This window comes from Colletotrichum scovillei, assembly GCF_011075155.1.
Source record: "Colletotrichum scovillei strain TJNH1 chromosome Unknown Contig00010, whole genome shotgun sequence".
NCBI lineage: Eukaryota > Fungi > Ascomycota > Sordariomycetes > Glomerellales > Glomerellaceae > Colletotrichum > Colletotrichum scovillei.
In genome coordinates, this window is record NW_023336268.1 from 354207 (window position 1) to 367887 (window position 13681).

The 13681-nt window shown below is 52.2% G+C and overlaps 2 protein-coding genes across 2 annotated transcripts; one reads left to right on the forward strand and one right to left on the reverse strand.

Annotated features, from left to right (window-relative positions):
- Positions 1-260: 260 nt before the first annotated feature.
- Positions 261-4052, reverse strand: HER10_EVM0000807 (uncharacterized protein). Its single transcript, XM_035470575.1, has 5 exons — positions 3450-4052; positions 3178-3376; positions 1856-3097; positions 1409-1796; positions 261-1325 (listed from the first exon to the last, which is right to left on the reverse strand). Exons 1-5 carry the CDS (start codon positions 3780-3782, stop codon positions 326-328), a joined length of 3162 nt encoding a protein of 1053 aa, XP_035327550.1. The 5' UTR covers positions 3783-4052; the 3' UTR covers positions 261-325.
- Positions 4053-5340: 1288 nt separating this feature from the next.
- On the forward strand, positions 5341-9460 carry HER10_EVM0008858 (SNF2 family domain-containing protein). The gene is made up of 10 exons (XM_035478366.1): positions 5341-6140; positions 6254-6885; positions 6959-7060; positions 7117-7343; positions 7412-7445; positions 7503-7681; positions 7790-8747; positions 8817-9002; positions 9075-9225; positions 9318-9460. Exons 1-10 carry the CDS (start codon positions 5610-5612, stop codon positions 9417-9419), a joined length of 3102 nt encoding a protein of 1033 aa, XP_035328293.1. The 5' UTR covers positions 5341-5609; the 3' UTR covers positions 9420-9460.
- The last annotated feature ends 4221 nt before the right edge of the window (positions 9461-13681 follow it).

Here is a 13681-nt window from a genome sequence, read left to right on the forward strand (position 1 = left end):
AACCTATCACCCTTCGAAAAAGTACCGCGCATGAATGGACAGGTGAAGTATTAGGAAAATGCCCAACAACTTGTTGGTTGGCAAAGGCAACTACATGCGTCTGCACATGATACAAATCCTGTGCAGGGAGCACTGCTACGGCTGGCTTTTATCCAATGGAACCAACATTTTGGGCGATTAGTCAAGTGTGTTGATATTAAACATCAAGTCGAAGATAAAAAAACGCCGAAGGCCTATGAATACGTCCATCCAGTCGCACAGCCTTCTCCAAAGTTTCGTAAACACCCAACGCCCAAGCCGAAATATTGAGGCCATAGTCGTCTGGCTATGTCCCTCTCCTGGTATGAATACGCTCATGTCGCTTACAATCATTTAGCCTAGCAAACGCCTTTCCGCAATTCGGGCAGGCAAAAGGCCTCTCGCCAAAGTGACTCCTCATGTGTCCCTTCAAGTTGATATTCCGCGTAAAACACTTCCCACACATCTTGCACGGAAACTTAGCCGTTTCAACCCTCCTGCTCATCTGTATGAAGGGTGTCTGCCCGTCAATCTCTTCTGGGTGGTATGTCCTGACGTGCCTTTCCTTGTCCTTATTGGATGAGAACCCAACGGGCGCCGAGTTGCATGTCTTGATGGGGCACGGATACGGTCTATCGTGGCGATTGTGGTGTGCCTCCCGGTCTTTCTCGGTCTTGAAGCCTTCATAGAAAAACTTGCACAGTGTTTTCTTGCATTTGAAAAGGTTGGGCCCGTAGTAGGTCTCCATGGTGTCGCTCCTAAACATGACCGTGTCTGGCTGGTACTTACTTGCCAGGACCTCGCGGTGCGAAGTGAGGGCGTCCTGTAAGCGGCCAATGCCGACTTCGTTGCGTTCGTCGACGGAAGCTTTCTGATGGGTAAAGATATGATTCCATAAACGAGCGAGATCGGGGTAGAATGGCAAGCTGATGTACTTTGACAAGTCATCTTCAGGGAACTCTGGGTGCATCTCCCTCTTGATATCGGTATCATAAGCAGAGATGAACCTGGCCAAAGCCGACCCGAATTCTCCGACGAAGTTGCGTCCTGGTTCTACTCCTGCATTGTGGCAGAAGGTGGGTGAGAATATTTCATGGCATTCTCTTATGACGGTATTGATGTGTTTGTACCATTGAGGGACGGCATAGTCTTGAAATGAAAAGTAGCCTTTGCGTATATGACTGTGCCGCTCATCTGCGCTGTAGTCTTCGGCTGCAAAGCAGCGTAGAGAGAGATAGCGTAGACAGAGGATGGCGAGATCGCACTGAACTGATTTCGCGTGGATAAGTCTGCTAGAAACGAGATGGCTATAGAGCCTGGGTTAGTCTCATAGTTCCTCCTAGGACTGATAGACTTAGGCGAGTAAAGCAAGAAGTTGGAGTCTACTTACTCCTTAGCCGTTGAGTGCATGAGACGAATCTCATCGCCCGGCAAGACTTCGACCAGCGACCCTAGAAAGTTATTGATGTTTTCTCTTCGAATCATGCGAAGGTCGAAGTCAATTTCATCCATCTCAAGGTCATAAGCGATGATGGCTTGTATCTCGTGCCACTTGAGCGGGCGATGGGCGCAGGCAAGCCAGCCGAGGAGAAGCTTAGTCTTGTCCCAATGAGTTGAAGACAAATCCAGCATCTTCTCCTTGAGGCTCTCTAACACCATGTCATACATCTTTGTAATACCCTCAGGAAGCATGCGCGATGAAACCTTTCGGAGGAGTTCCTCTTTACTCCATTGGTTTAAGAGGTAGTCCACAGCGAGGACTGCGTAGAGGAAAAGACCTGGTAGCATTGTTAGCGCAAGCCCAACGCTCGTTTCTTCACCCGCGTGGAATGGGTACCTTCGCTCTGTAATGAAACTTCTTCCTCGATGCGTTGTATTTCTTGCTCTCCGAGGTTGAAGTTGTTCCCTGAAGCTTCTAGTAATGAGGCTTCGGTAGGGTTGATCCTCCCCTTCACCTGCCTTGGCGGCTTCAACGACTCCGCTGGATCCAGCCGGCTCTTCACATATGTCCGTATATCTTGTGTGTTATCGGTGGCCTTTAGTTCAACTTCGCCAATAATCGGACTGACGGTGGGCTTTGACATGGCTGCTTTGACCTCGGGATTCGATTGACTCATGAACAGCACCCGCAACTGTCCTTGATTGATCTCGTCCAGACGCGAAACTTGGGCCACCAAGAAGGAGATTATCTGCTGGATTTCCACGCGGCCTGCGCACTCATCCAGTCCGTCCACAACGATGTATAAACGGGGGTTAATCTCAAAAAATGCCTCGATGAGTGAAAGACATCCCTCTGTTGTTGATAGAGTCGAGCCACCACTGTTCGTGATTTTGTCGTCGCAAAGAGGAAGAATGAACCCGTTGTACTTATTACGATACGCCGAAATATCATGCTCATCTTCGTTTGACTCATCGAGGTCAGGGTTCGATACGTCAACTGCGGAGACGAGTTGATGGACGATGCCCCTGAGTATGCCAAAGTACGTGTTCAGTTCGGGGTCTGCGTCCTGGCAGTAGAAATAGCACGTTTGTACTTTCGGTATGTCTTGGGTCCTGACGAGTTCTTGCAACCGGGTGACCACCAGCGACGACAAAATTGACTTGCCCATACCTTTCTTGCCGTAAACCCAAAGAGCGGAGTCCTGGGGTATGTCCTCGCGCATCCAGTTCGATACTGCGTCGTACCTGGTGTAAAGCCAGCGTCCGGTTTCTGGATACGGTTCTCTCTTCTTGACGAAGCTCCTGTGCAGTTCCTGTGTCTTCATGGGAGCGGCGATCCATTTGAGAACCTTATCCTTCTGCTTCTGCTTCCTGTGCGCTTCGTTCTTTCTGAACTTTTCTCGCAGTGAGACGTAGTCCGACATGTATCGGTCGAATTTGCGGCGGAAATCGTCATTATGGAAGAAGATGCTGTTTTGGGGTTCCGCGAAGCCGGAGTCTACGCTGCGGAAGGCATGTCGGTCTTGGAGGGGAGCCCCGTGGGTTTGAATAAAATCTGCGTGTAGCTCAAGGCTAGCAGCTAAGTGTTTGAATGTCGACTCTAAATCTTTCCATGTCGCTTTATGTAATTTACCCCATACTAAGAGCGCGAATGATTAGGATCAGTATCACACATAGTAAGGCTGCAAATAGGTCATCATCGAGAATGTTTCGGCTTACATGAGCTGCGGAGAGAAAACAACCTGTATGCGGTTGTGTGAAATTCGGCAATGTCGTTGTAAATGTTAAGAAGGCAGGCTCTGCCATTGACGAATCGTGCAAAGAACTGTTTGTACTCTGAAAGAGGAAGAATCTGGATCCCAAGTCGTTGATAAACTTCGAGTACGTGATCAAACGCTCTCTCGTTGACGTTGGTGGTCTAAGCGAGGAAAATATATGTCAGTCAGATGTGATTTTGAGATAATCCGGGTTGATCATGGGTGCGCCCGTACCTCAAGAAGAAATTTCATAGGACCCCAAACAAAAGCCATGATACCCTCAACATCGTTCATGCCCCTATCGTCCAAGACTTCTTGAAATGAGTTCATGCCACTGAGGAACAACTCAATCCTGTTGAGGTTCATCAAGGTCTTCTGCTCCTGTTGTTGGAACTGAATGTCCCTGAGGCTTCGATAAACATCGTGAAGAGTAGTCTTTCCGAACTTGTCGACATGAATGTCGTTCAACTGTTCCTTGAAATTATCGGCGCTCATCCTGAGAGCAACTTCGACATCGACATTGAGGTCGAGGTCTTGGACCCGGTGGGAACCGAGACCTTGGGCCATGGTTGTGGACTTGGCGAACTCGGCGCTGGGTCCGGGACAAGTGTCGAATTGCCCACGGCCGCTACGGGGGCTCGGGCTCCCACAAGCTAGGTGCGTGTACTAAACCCAGTTCGTTGTGGACCGTTGCGACGTAAACCACCACGAAACATGAACAAACTCGAGGGGAAATGGAGTCGGAAAGAGACTCAAGTGGAGAGAATTGAACAAGAAGGAAAGAAAGTCTTTGGAAAAAGGAAGATGAGTATGGGGTTGATGTTCAGAGTCCACAGCTCGCACCGAGAAAGCGGTTGACACGAATTGAGGCTGATGCTCTTCATAGCAAAAGAGGCAGCCAGGCGTATATCAAAAATACTACCCCGTCCGAGCAACCCCTGCCCAGGGCCAACGTCTTTGGCAGGGGCATCCAATAGTTTCTTGTGGTCGTTAGGCCCGCACAGCAAACATAACGGGGGCACCAGGGATGTGTGAGGCGCTAGGCAGTGAGCACTGCCACTGCCACCGTCTTCGTCTGCAGTTCTACTGTCTGTTGCTGTGTGCGTCACTGCGGATTCGTAGAGAGCGATTGTGCTCCGGCGCGCTGTCAGGCTGTCTGCATGTGTGTCTGTCTCTGTGCTGCCACAAGCCACTCGACGACCTGCATTGGTGCACTGCATCTAACCCCTGATGACCGACCTACCAGCACGAGTTCCCGCGTGTTTTCCAACACGTAGTTTCCAGCCTAGTTCAAGATTGTCGTGCCCCGCGGACGCCTTGTGAGGGGCAGAGTTGCCCTTCCGCCCCGTTGGTTGCTGTAGTGTCCATTTTGTTTCGTAGGGCTGTTGAGCATTGTCAACATAACTCTTGTGACTTGCTTTGGTTGGTTCATATGCAGTGAGTTACCGTTGGAACCGACTTAGCCGGCTATGAGTTGCCTTTCTCTTCCTCTACGCCATACGGTATACCTCCACTGTATAATGCTAAGTGGTCCACATCGTCAGTTGAGAAATCCCGCGTCACAAGACTCGATCCGCGACATGGTAATCCCGCGAACATCGTCAATCTACGTCATCCACAACCCTACCGGAGAAGGCTCCGGTATGTATTCTCGAGAACAAGCATCGGCAGGTGGGCATTTCCCCATCATTTGACCTCATTCCGGGCTAGTGAGGCTCTTGAAAATGCCCCGGTCGGGGGACTCCGAGCGGTTGGGGCGGAGCAACCGTCGGTGAACCGGGGTGCCGGGGTGCCTTCGGGGGCGGTGCAAAGCGGGTGCGAGAATGACCCTAAGGGCAGTTAGAACAGTTAGGGCCCCCCAAATCGCTCAAGGGGACCCTCACAAGGACCCCAACGGCACTAAGAAAGTGGAAAAAGCACGCGGTGTGGGTTGTGCGCGTCCGGAGCGCAGCTACGAGCCTTCGGCGAAGTGCGAACCACCAACGGGAAGCACGATCGCCTTCATCATCGTCCGCGCACTGCGCCTCAAGGAGGGAGACTGCACAGCAAACGGTAGCCTCTTCGATTGCCTCACGTCACCGGTCATCATGTGGTCAAAAATGGTTCGCCCGGCGCCTTTTGCGATGTCGCAGAGAGCCTCATCATGTTCCTCATTGCACTGGCTGCATGAGAAGAAGCACTTGACAGTGGGAAAACCCCTTGATTGACCCATTTGCGCGATAGACTCGACAACCGTCCGTTCATTCAACCAAAGTTATTCGAAGCTTTCATTAGCTTTGAAGACACTAACTTCCAACTCCGGAATCAAATCCGAGAAGGACTCTTAGTCTCGATCACTCATCGACAGACTAACTTAGTCAACTACCCTGAGTCTCCGACAACCCCCTAGCCACCATGTCGCTAAAGAGACTTCTCAACGAAGAAGATGAAGATCTCCACTATCCCGACCCGTCGTCCGTCTCCTCGTACGGCTCCATTACGCCAACCTACCAGGGCGGCGTTCAAGATTACTCGTACCCCGGATATCATCCACGCCATACTCCCTTCCAAAGCTCGGACAGCACCCTTCAGGGCGGCCAAGATGATTTTCCCGTCATCGAGGATCACCCTCCCATCGAAGACGTGCAGATATATGACCTTTTTCTTGACCAAGGTGTCGATAGCCAACTAGGAAGTCTCAACATCAGCAACGAACCCGAGCTTGCATCATTCGACTTTGGCGACCTGGAAACATGGGGACGTTTAACTGCTGCACAGGCGCCCGACTTAGGAACGTACAGCTCACCTCAGAGCTCTGAATCGTCACAGGATTCTTTGACCGTGACACACTCGCCCTCACTAGTCCCCGATTCAAGCATCACTGGCTCGGACTCATGTTCGTCGACGGTGGGCGAGGACGATGCCGACAAGGTCTGCTACGGCATGGTAAGACACAAACTCATTTCATCAAATCTTCTGGTCATCTGGACAAACTGCTTTTCTCCCATCTCTTTTCTGTCAAGATGATGTAAAGAACAATTCCGACTCATCAATCATAGCTCTACAATGTAGACATCAAATTGATAGGTGACATGGGCGTCATCGACACCACGTTGCGTGAGTCCAGCCGAGCCTCCGCCCCTGGCAGGATAGCCTACCAGCGCTTCACCCTTAGCGATTCACAAGAACACATCTGCCTTTCTTTCAAAGACGACAACACGGAATTTGGCTACCTCCGCTCTGGGCCCGGCAAGGCCCTCGCCCGACTGCTGACTCCAGACGCTCGCGTCGAATTCGAGCCCATCGCCCCGACCAATGCGCTCCGCGAGACCATCGGCCGCGCCAAGAAGCCCGTCGAGGCCATGGTCAAAGTCGACATCAACGTCTACGGCCCGCGTGCTATGGCAAAGTTCGTTGGAGACAAGCTGACCGAGGGCAAGCTCTGGTTGCAAAAGTCGGATCATGCGCGCCGGGAGCTCTGCTACGAGAACCCGCACGTCCTCGAGATTCAACGCAGTGAGATGATGCCTGAGAACATCATTAAAGCTGTCAATAGTGGGCAATCAACTGGGCGGCAACGGCGGGAACAAAAGCTGGAGCGGATGATGATTGAAGTGTACGACTCGATCGAGAACAGGCGGGAGTTCAATCGTGAGCTCGGAGACAAGCGGTTGAAGAATGATCTATTAGGGTAACGTCTGCCTCTAATCAATCACTGGCCACCACCATTCCTTGGTGAGCGTGTTATGCTAAGTAGTCCGCAGGCACCAACAGGAGGCGCTCGCGTTCATGCTAGAGCGGGAATCTGGTGACATTAACGAAGGCTACAGACTCTGGCGTCGGGTGACGGTAGAAGGACAAGAATGGTACGTTGCTTGAGATTCGCGTGCTAATAGACATCACTCTGATTCTGAAAACCTAGGTATCGCCATAAGATCACCAACGTGAAGCAAAAGCTTCAGCCGGATGAGAAGGGCGGCGGTATCCTCGCCGACGAGATGGGCATGGGTAAATCTTTGTCCATTCTCTCGCTCATCGTCAAGACCCTCGACGACGCCCGTGTGTGGGCCGTCGAGGAAGAGAATAACAGCGAGAAGAGCAAGGACCTGCATTATTCAGGATCGACCCTCGTCGTCGTATCATCTGCTCGTGAGTTCCCAGGCAATCACCTGGCTCCCCCTTTCCACTACCTTAATCAGAGAACTCACAATCACTAGTTCTCATCTACAACTGGACAAATGAGATTAAAAAGTAGGTGATAATTGCCGCGACCAGTATCTTACTTTCTCATGTCTAACAACTCGACAGGCACGTGGACGGAAGCCTGACACACATCAAGTACCACGGCCCAAATCGAGAAAAGGACATTGACATAATCAAGGGCTCCGACATCGTCGTGACAACCTACAATACCTTGTCTGCAGAGTTCGAGAAGAAGTCGTCCATCTTACACAAGATTGGCTGGTATCGAGTTGTTCTCGACGAAGGCAAGCTTCTCTAAACCTCTGACTTTCCTCACTGCCTCAAGTCGAATCCATACTCCCTTCAACCTTCAATCCTCACAAGTGTCGATGAACTGACCGACCATAACACAGCACATATCATCCGCCGCCCAGCAACGACATTCTACCAAGCCTGCCGATCGCTCCACGCAAACTCCCGGTGGTGCCTCACAGGCACGCCCATCCAGAACAAACTCGCCGACATTGGCGCCCTCTTCGCATTCATCCGCGCAACGCCCTTTGACAACCCAGCCACATTCCGCCGCTACATCGAAGTGCCCTTTGAGCAACACTCGGAAAACCGAGAAAAGGTCAAGGAGCGCCTCATCGCCCTCATGGAATCACTGTGCCTGCGCCGAACTAAAGAAGTACTCGACCTCCCTCCCCTCGAGGAACGCGTCGTCCCACTCGAGTTCAGCCCCGAGGAGCGCGACCAGTACGACAAGACCAAGAAGATCCTCATGCGCACCATCAAGCAAAAGGTAGGCGAGGTCGAAAAGAGCAGCAAGTTCGGCCTCTTCCAGGCCAACCTCCAGATGCGTATCCTCTGCAACCACGGTACCTTCCAGAAGCCCTTCTCCTGGCACCGGCGAAGCTATCGCCTCGATCTCGACGAGCGCGAGGCCGCCGTCTCGGCGTTGGGGCAGAACGCAGAGTTGACATGCAACGGATGTCACCAGCCCATGCCCATCCTCGGCTTCAACAGGCTGCGCAACGCGTCCGAGAAGCAGTGCCCGCACGTGTTTTGCTCAGAGTGTCTCGACGACTCGGATCTGTCGTCGTCGGCGAACCCAGTCTCTGCATCTCGGGAGCGGCATTGCCCCGTGTGCGATAATTGGAAAAAGTCGGCCAAGATTTCTCCTACTGGTCTCGGTACGATTCCGCACGTGAGAGTAGATGGGCCTACATTGGATGCCAGGTGTCTTCCTGACGCTTCCGCCCAAACGACGTCAGGCGCGGATGATGCGGATTACTTCAACACGGTGGGATACTCCACCAAAATGGAGGCCTTGATCCGTGACGTCCAAGTCGACGTCTCGACAACCAAGAGGTAAGTCACTTGTGAAGAGCTTAGCCTGTGGCTTTTGCCTCGAACATCACTAATTCCCTTCGGAAACAGCATCATCTTCTCTTGCTGGACGAGAACGCTCCGCCTTGTCGCGAAGCACCTCGAAAAGGTCGGTGTCAAGTACCACAGGATCGACGGCGACTGTCCCTTGTCACAGAGACAGGAAATCCTCGGACAGTTTGCAGAGGACGAGGAGAAGAGGGTTCTCATCATGACAACCGGCACTGGTGCCTTTGGGTTAGTTCACCACCATCCGTTCTTTCGCGTCTGAAAACAAGCAATACATACTAACGAGACATACTTCACCAGTCTCAACCTTACCTGCGCCAACCGCGTCTTCATCGTCGAACTCCAATGGAACCCTAGCGTGGAGAACCAAGCCATCGCTCGCGCGATCCGCTTCGGCCAGGGTAAAACAGTGCTCGTCACAAGATACGTGATCAAGAACACGGTAGAAGAGGTATGTAAAGATGTCCAAACCTCCTCTCGGCGCAAGCAATTATCTTGCGCGTCGATGGTTTCACTTTTGCTCATCACTGTCCCATTGCGTAGGAAATGAGATCACAACAGAACGTCAAGAAGAAACTGGCGGCCATTGGCTTCGACGAATCCGCTGCTGCCGATGTTGATGAAATGGATATTGATCAGTTATAAGACGGCCGATGAGATATTGAGAGGGATGATTCACGATGGGAAAGATAGGGGGAGGGGGAGGGTTGCGGATTGATGTCTTCATGAATTGGTGGCGGTGTCTTTGGACGGTTCGTTTCTACAGTTCCTCCAGAGGGCTTTACGATGCCGACATCTCATGGTAGTATGTCCTCAGGAGCCTGGCATCATCATATTCAGAAGCTGAGCTCCGCCTTGATGATTGCTCATAATAATACCCAGTTGATTCTCTTCTTCATCACAAAGACAGATACTCGTACCTTCGAAAGAACATAACAATGCATGAGTTGGGCCTCGCGTCCTAATGATTCACGCGCCCATCTACAGCAAGGCGTACGGGAAAGACTCGAACAATACTGGTGTACTTCAATGGCTTTCAAGGCCTAGTCTTCAGATATCTCAAGCTCTCAGAAGATGCTTCATCTTTAGCAGTGGCTATTCCCCATATAGTCTCGAAATGAACACCTGTGCTACCCACCATCTCTGAACGTGCAATTGGGAATTGAATCTCACCATGTCGAGAGTGCCGTGGCAAATGCGAAGCCATCCTTCGATCCTTCGAGAAACTTTCCGAATGGCAATGCCGCAATAACGTTATATCAGTCAGAACAAAGTCCCCCCAGAAAAGTTGATGACGTTGCGCTATCACAGCACTCGCCAGTGGCAGCGCGACCACCAACGACCGTTGGACCATCAGGATAGCGATCAGCGGGTGGCCAGGCCATTCCAACAGATTGTCGAACCCTTCCGTGCCCCTCCAACTGCCGATAACCTCCGAAGATCACCTTGCGACCCCCAAAAGATGCAGAGATCAACCCGAGAGAACACAAGGACCCTAGCTTGGAAGACAGCAGAAGGAGTCAAATGCCAACCCGCTCTCGCTTCTCGCTTGCGCCACACATTGGTGGGTTTCGACCATGCCGCAAACTGTCAGGACTGCATACAGGAAATAATATGTAATGCACGTCGTCTGAAGAGCCTGATATTGCACGTAGTCACCCACCGCACCCGAGTTAACGCCGTGCCGCCGAACGTACTCGTTTTTTTTCCCCCTTCCTTCCAAGAAACTACTCCGTGATGCAGAATGATCGGCACCGATCGACAGACCGAAGGGCGGCCGGTGAACACACTCACGGGTTGGTAGCGTGGCCCGGCGTCGCCACATCCCTCCCGTAGTGCGGCCGTCAACTCGGTTCAAAGCATAGCGAATGTCCTGCCAAGAGCCACACCAGCCCACGAACCCGAAGATGAGGGACGGCCGTTGTGATTTTTGGAAGCTGGTGAATAGGGAGCGTGACGACTCAGGCTTAGGACTAAGTATATAGCTCCGCGCAAAGCTGTGGCGCCTGTTCGTCTATTGTTAAAGCAGAAGAACGGTACTGCGATTGTGTGACTGGGTAAATTGGCGACGGGCGCTTGCTAGTCTACGGGATATCGTCAGTCCCCTGAAAGAAAGCGTTTCCCATAGAAACCTCAAGGGGCCAGAACAAAGACCGCCCACCGTGACTCAAGGTGGCGTGGTCCAAGCCGACGTTGAGAGCCGACCGAGTCCAGGAACGGCAGTTTGCATCTGCTCAAGGCCACCAATGATGATGACCTTGGACCAAAGGCAAATGGCGCGGGAATTTTGGACCAGTGGCGACTCCCACGCAGTTCTGTGCGCCCGGCCTTGGCCCGCGACGTTCGAGAGACTCACAATTTTTTGCCTTCTCTGCACGACACAGGTCCATTCTCTGCCTAGCGACGCTGACTAGCAGCGGCAAAGAAGAATTATCCGCGACATGGAACGATGGATTGGCGTAGTCCAGAGTCTGCATGTTCTTTGTGTGAGTGGGTGTGTGGGCCAGCAATAGGCACAACGCAACGGAGCCACGAACGGGTTTGGCCCAAGTAAAAGCGAAGTAGCAGCAGAGAGACCCAATCAACGTGACCGTGGCAAAAAGGCGAAGACTGGTTTATGAACTGCTTTTCTGTAACCGAAGTACTTTGGTGTGGCAATGACAGCTCAGCAGGGGATCCGTATTAAACTGCAAATATTCACAGACTTTCCGCTCTTGGTGATTGTAGACGATCCTACAGAAAGCTGTGACGAAGGTAGCATCAAGCTCAATCGAGGTTTTCAGCGTCACTTCATTGTACGCGGAGTGACGCAAGCACAGCCGGATAGGCGACAGGCTGCCATCTGGTTAGTGACGCCTAGGATGAGACCAAATTGCTGGGTATGTTAAGGTACCGAGAAGAAGCAGCAGCAGAAGGTGGTGTGGTAGTATGTATATGTGCGCGTACGAATAGTGTGCATGAAGTTGTGACGATGAGCAAAGTCGATTCCTCCATCGGATAAGCAACGGTCATCGGAGCCAGACTTATTCCCGAGAGCATCGACAACTTTCTTCCTATTTGTTGAGGCCAGCCCTGAGCTCCCAGTAATGCCAACCGTCCGTTGCAGCTCATTAGATCATGGACGGCCGCCCGACCAGTGTAGTACGAATTGTGACAGACGCGGCATACAGATACCTCGGCGACTGCGTCTCACCTCCTGTGGACTTCGGAAAGGACGGCAAGCCAACTCAACAGAGCTCCATCAACGTCCGCCAGCAGAGGTCCCCCGGCTCCAGATTTCGGATTTATATTGCCAATCACACAGGTCTAGGAACGGAATATCCCACATATTCTTTCCGTACATGAGAGTTTATGGTGGTCGCCAGTCTGGCAGGGCGTTGGTGCGACACCTCGTCTGGATCATTCGCGGCGAAGCAGGCTAGATCGATTGATTGAACGCTTAATGCGCGCCTTGTAATCCTCACTTGGCGTACCGATGAACCAGAAAAAGAGTTGTTTAGCCCTGACGAAACGTGTATCTTGGTTTCGTTGATTCTCCGTAGCCTGGCTACATGATTAGATGGATAAGCCCTGACAAAACACCAGGGCGAAACAGAACTGCAACCTTCAATCGATGCTAGAGCCATAGGTCCGGGGCGAACCCGGAGCACCTACGTCACGAATATGCCCAGCGAATGCTGCCAGTATACACCTTTGGGCCTATGGGTTCTGGGCTCTAGCAGGTGCATCTCGAATAGTACCTTATGCAGGCGAGCGGCGTCGACATCACGTAGAGTCGCTGTCTTCAGGGTTTGGGCAGTACTAACTGGTCCAATACAGTATCCAAAAGTTTACGGAGCCAAGAGACAGACGGCTGCCGAATGGCTAGCACTGTCAGGATGTGTTTCTAGTCTCAGCGTCATTGCGAGGTGACATACTCTCATGTCCGAGTATTAATTATATCAATTGGCTCAGATGACAGTGATGACTGGAGTAATAATTGCAAGGGAAAGGGACTGACCGGCAAATTGAAGACAAGATTGAACCTGCTCCCTGACCAACTTCCCAAAGATGCCTGTTAAGCCTGGGTGGTCCAAGAACAGCAAGACACAACTGGAGAAATCTGGGGTAGACAGGGGTGGCACGCTGCCGGGGCTTGTACCAGGGGTGTCAGGTGCTCATATTCGGGGGAGGTGGCCGGCTAATACCTTACGACGGGAGGAACGTCGAAGGAGCTATTTGGTCCCCTCATAGTTGGATGGTGTCGATGCGAATTGATGCGCCAGCCGTTGACCTGGGGGTTGATTTGGAGAACGCCATGCGTGTGCTAGGGTAGCTGGATGCTTGCGTAGCTGGGCGGGCTGGCTCGGGTTGGAGAAACACATCGGCCTGGATCCTCTGTTGCTTGACACTTGCCGTGCCGTGTGAGTCTCCGATGGCTGGATTGGCCCGGGACCAGCCTGGATCAGCTTGGGGCTTGACGCTTTTCGCTCTTCCCTTCCTTCTACCCACCAACTCACTGGACCATCCATCCATTCCGTCCTGGAAAGTGTGAGCGGATTTGGAGTAGGTATGCGTGGCCTAAGCTGCCCTGGAGGGTTCGTCGAACACGGAAGATGGTGGGAGGCTGCGTGTGGTCCAGGAACGCTGGTCCTCTCAGATTTGTCACCGGCTCTCGAGAAACGTTCAACACTTGAGACAGCCGGCGAGGGCAACATGATAGGCTGACGGAAATAAGGGCGCACAAGCGCAACGAAAGCGGTTGAAGCTGCAGAAAGTCAGACTCCATATCGGCTGCCATTCAACCAGGGAAAAGCCGACAGGCCCAGCTGTCCAAGGATGGATGTCCGATGGATGGACGGATGCCCTTTTGCACAGCCTCAAAAAGACGGTACTGATTTTGAAAGACAGGCCAACCCAAGTGGCCC

Bases quoted from the DNA above. Each gene is read 5' to 3' on its own strand.
- HER10_EVM0000807 (XM_035470575.1), bottom strand. From the start codon at position 3,782: ATGGCCCAAGGTCTCGGTTCCCACCGGGTCCAAGACCTCGACCTCAAT. The intron at 3,098-3,177 runs GTAAGCCGAAAC...TCGCGCTCTTAG, and splicing joins GTTTTCTCTCCGCAGCTCAT to TATGGGGTAAATTACATAAA. The intron at 1,797-1,855 runs GTACCCATTCCA...CAATGCTACCAG, and splicing joins AGTTTCATTACAGAGCGAAG to GTCTTTTCCTCTACGCAGTC.
- HER10_EVM0008858 (XM_035478366.1), top strand. From the start codon at position 5,610: ATGTCGCTAAAGAGACTTCTCAACGAAGAAGATGAAGATCTCCACTAT. The intron at 8,748-8,816 runs GTAAGTCACTTG...CTTCGGAAACAG, and splicing joins GACGTCTCGACAACCAAGAG to CATCATCTTCTCTTGCTGGA. The intron at 9,226-9,317 runs GTATGTAAAGAT...CCCATTGCGTAG, and splicing joins TCAAGAACACGGTAGAAGAG to GAAATGAGATCACAACAGAA.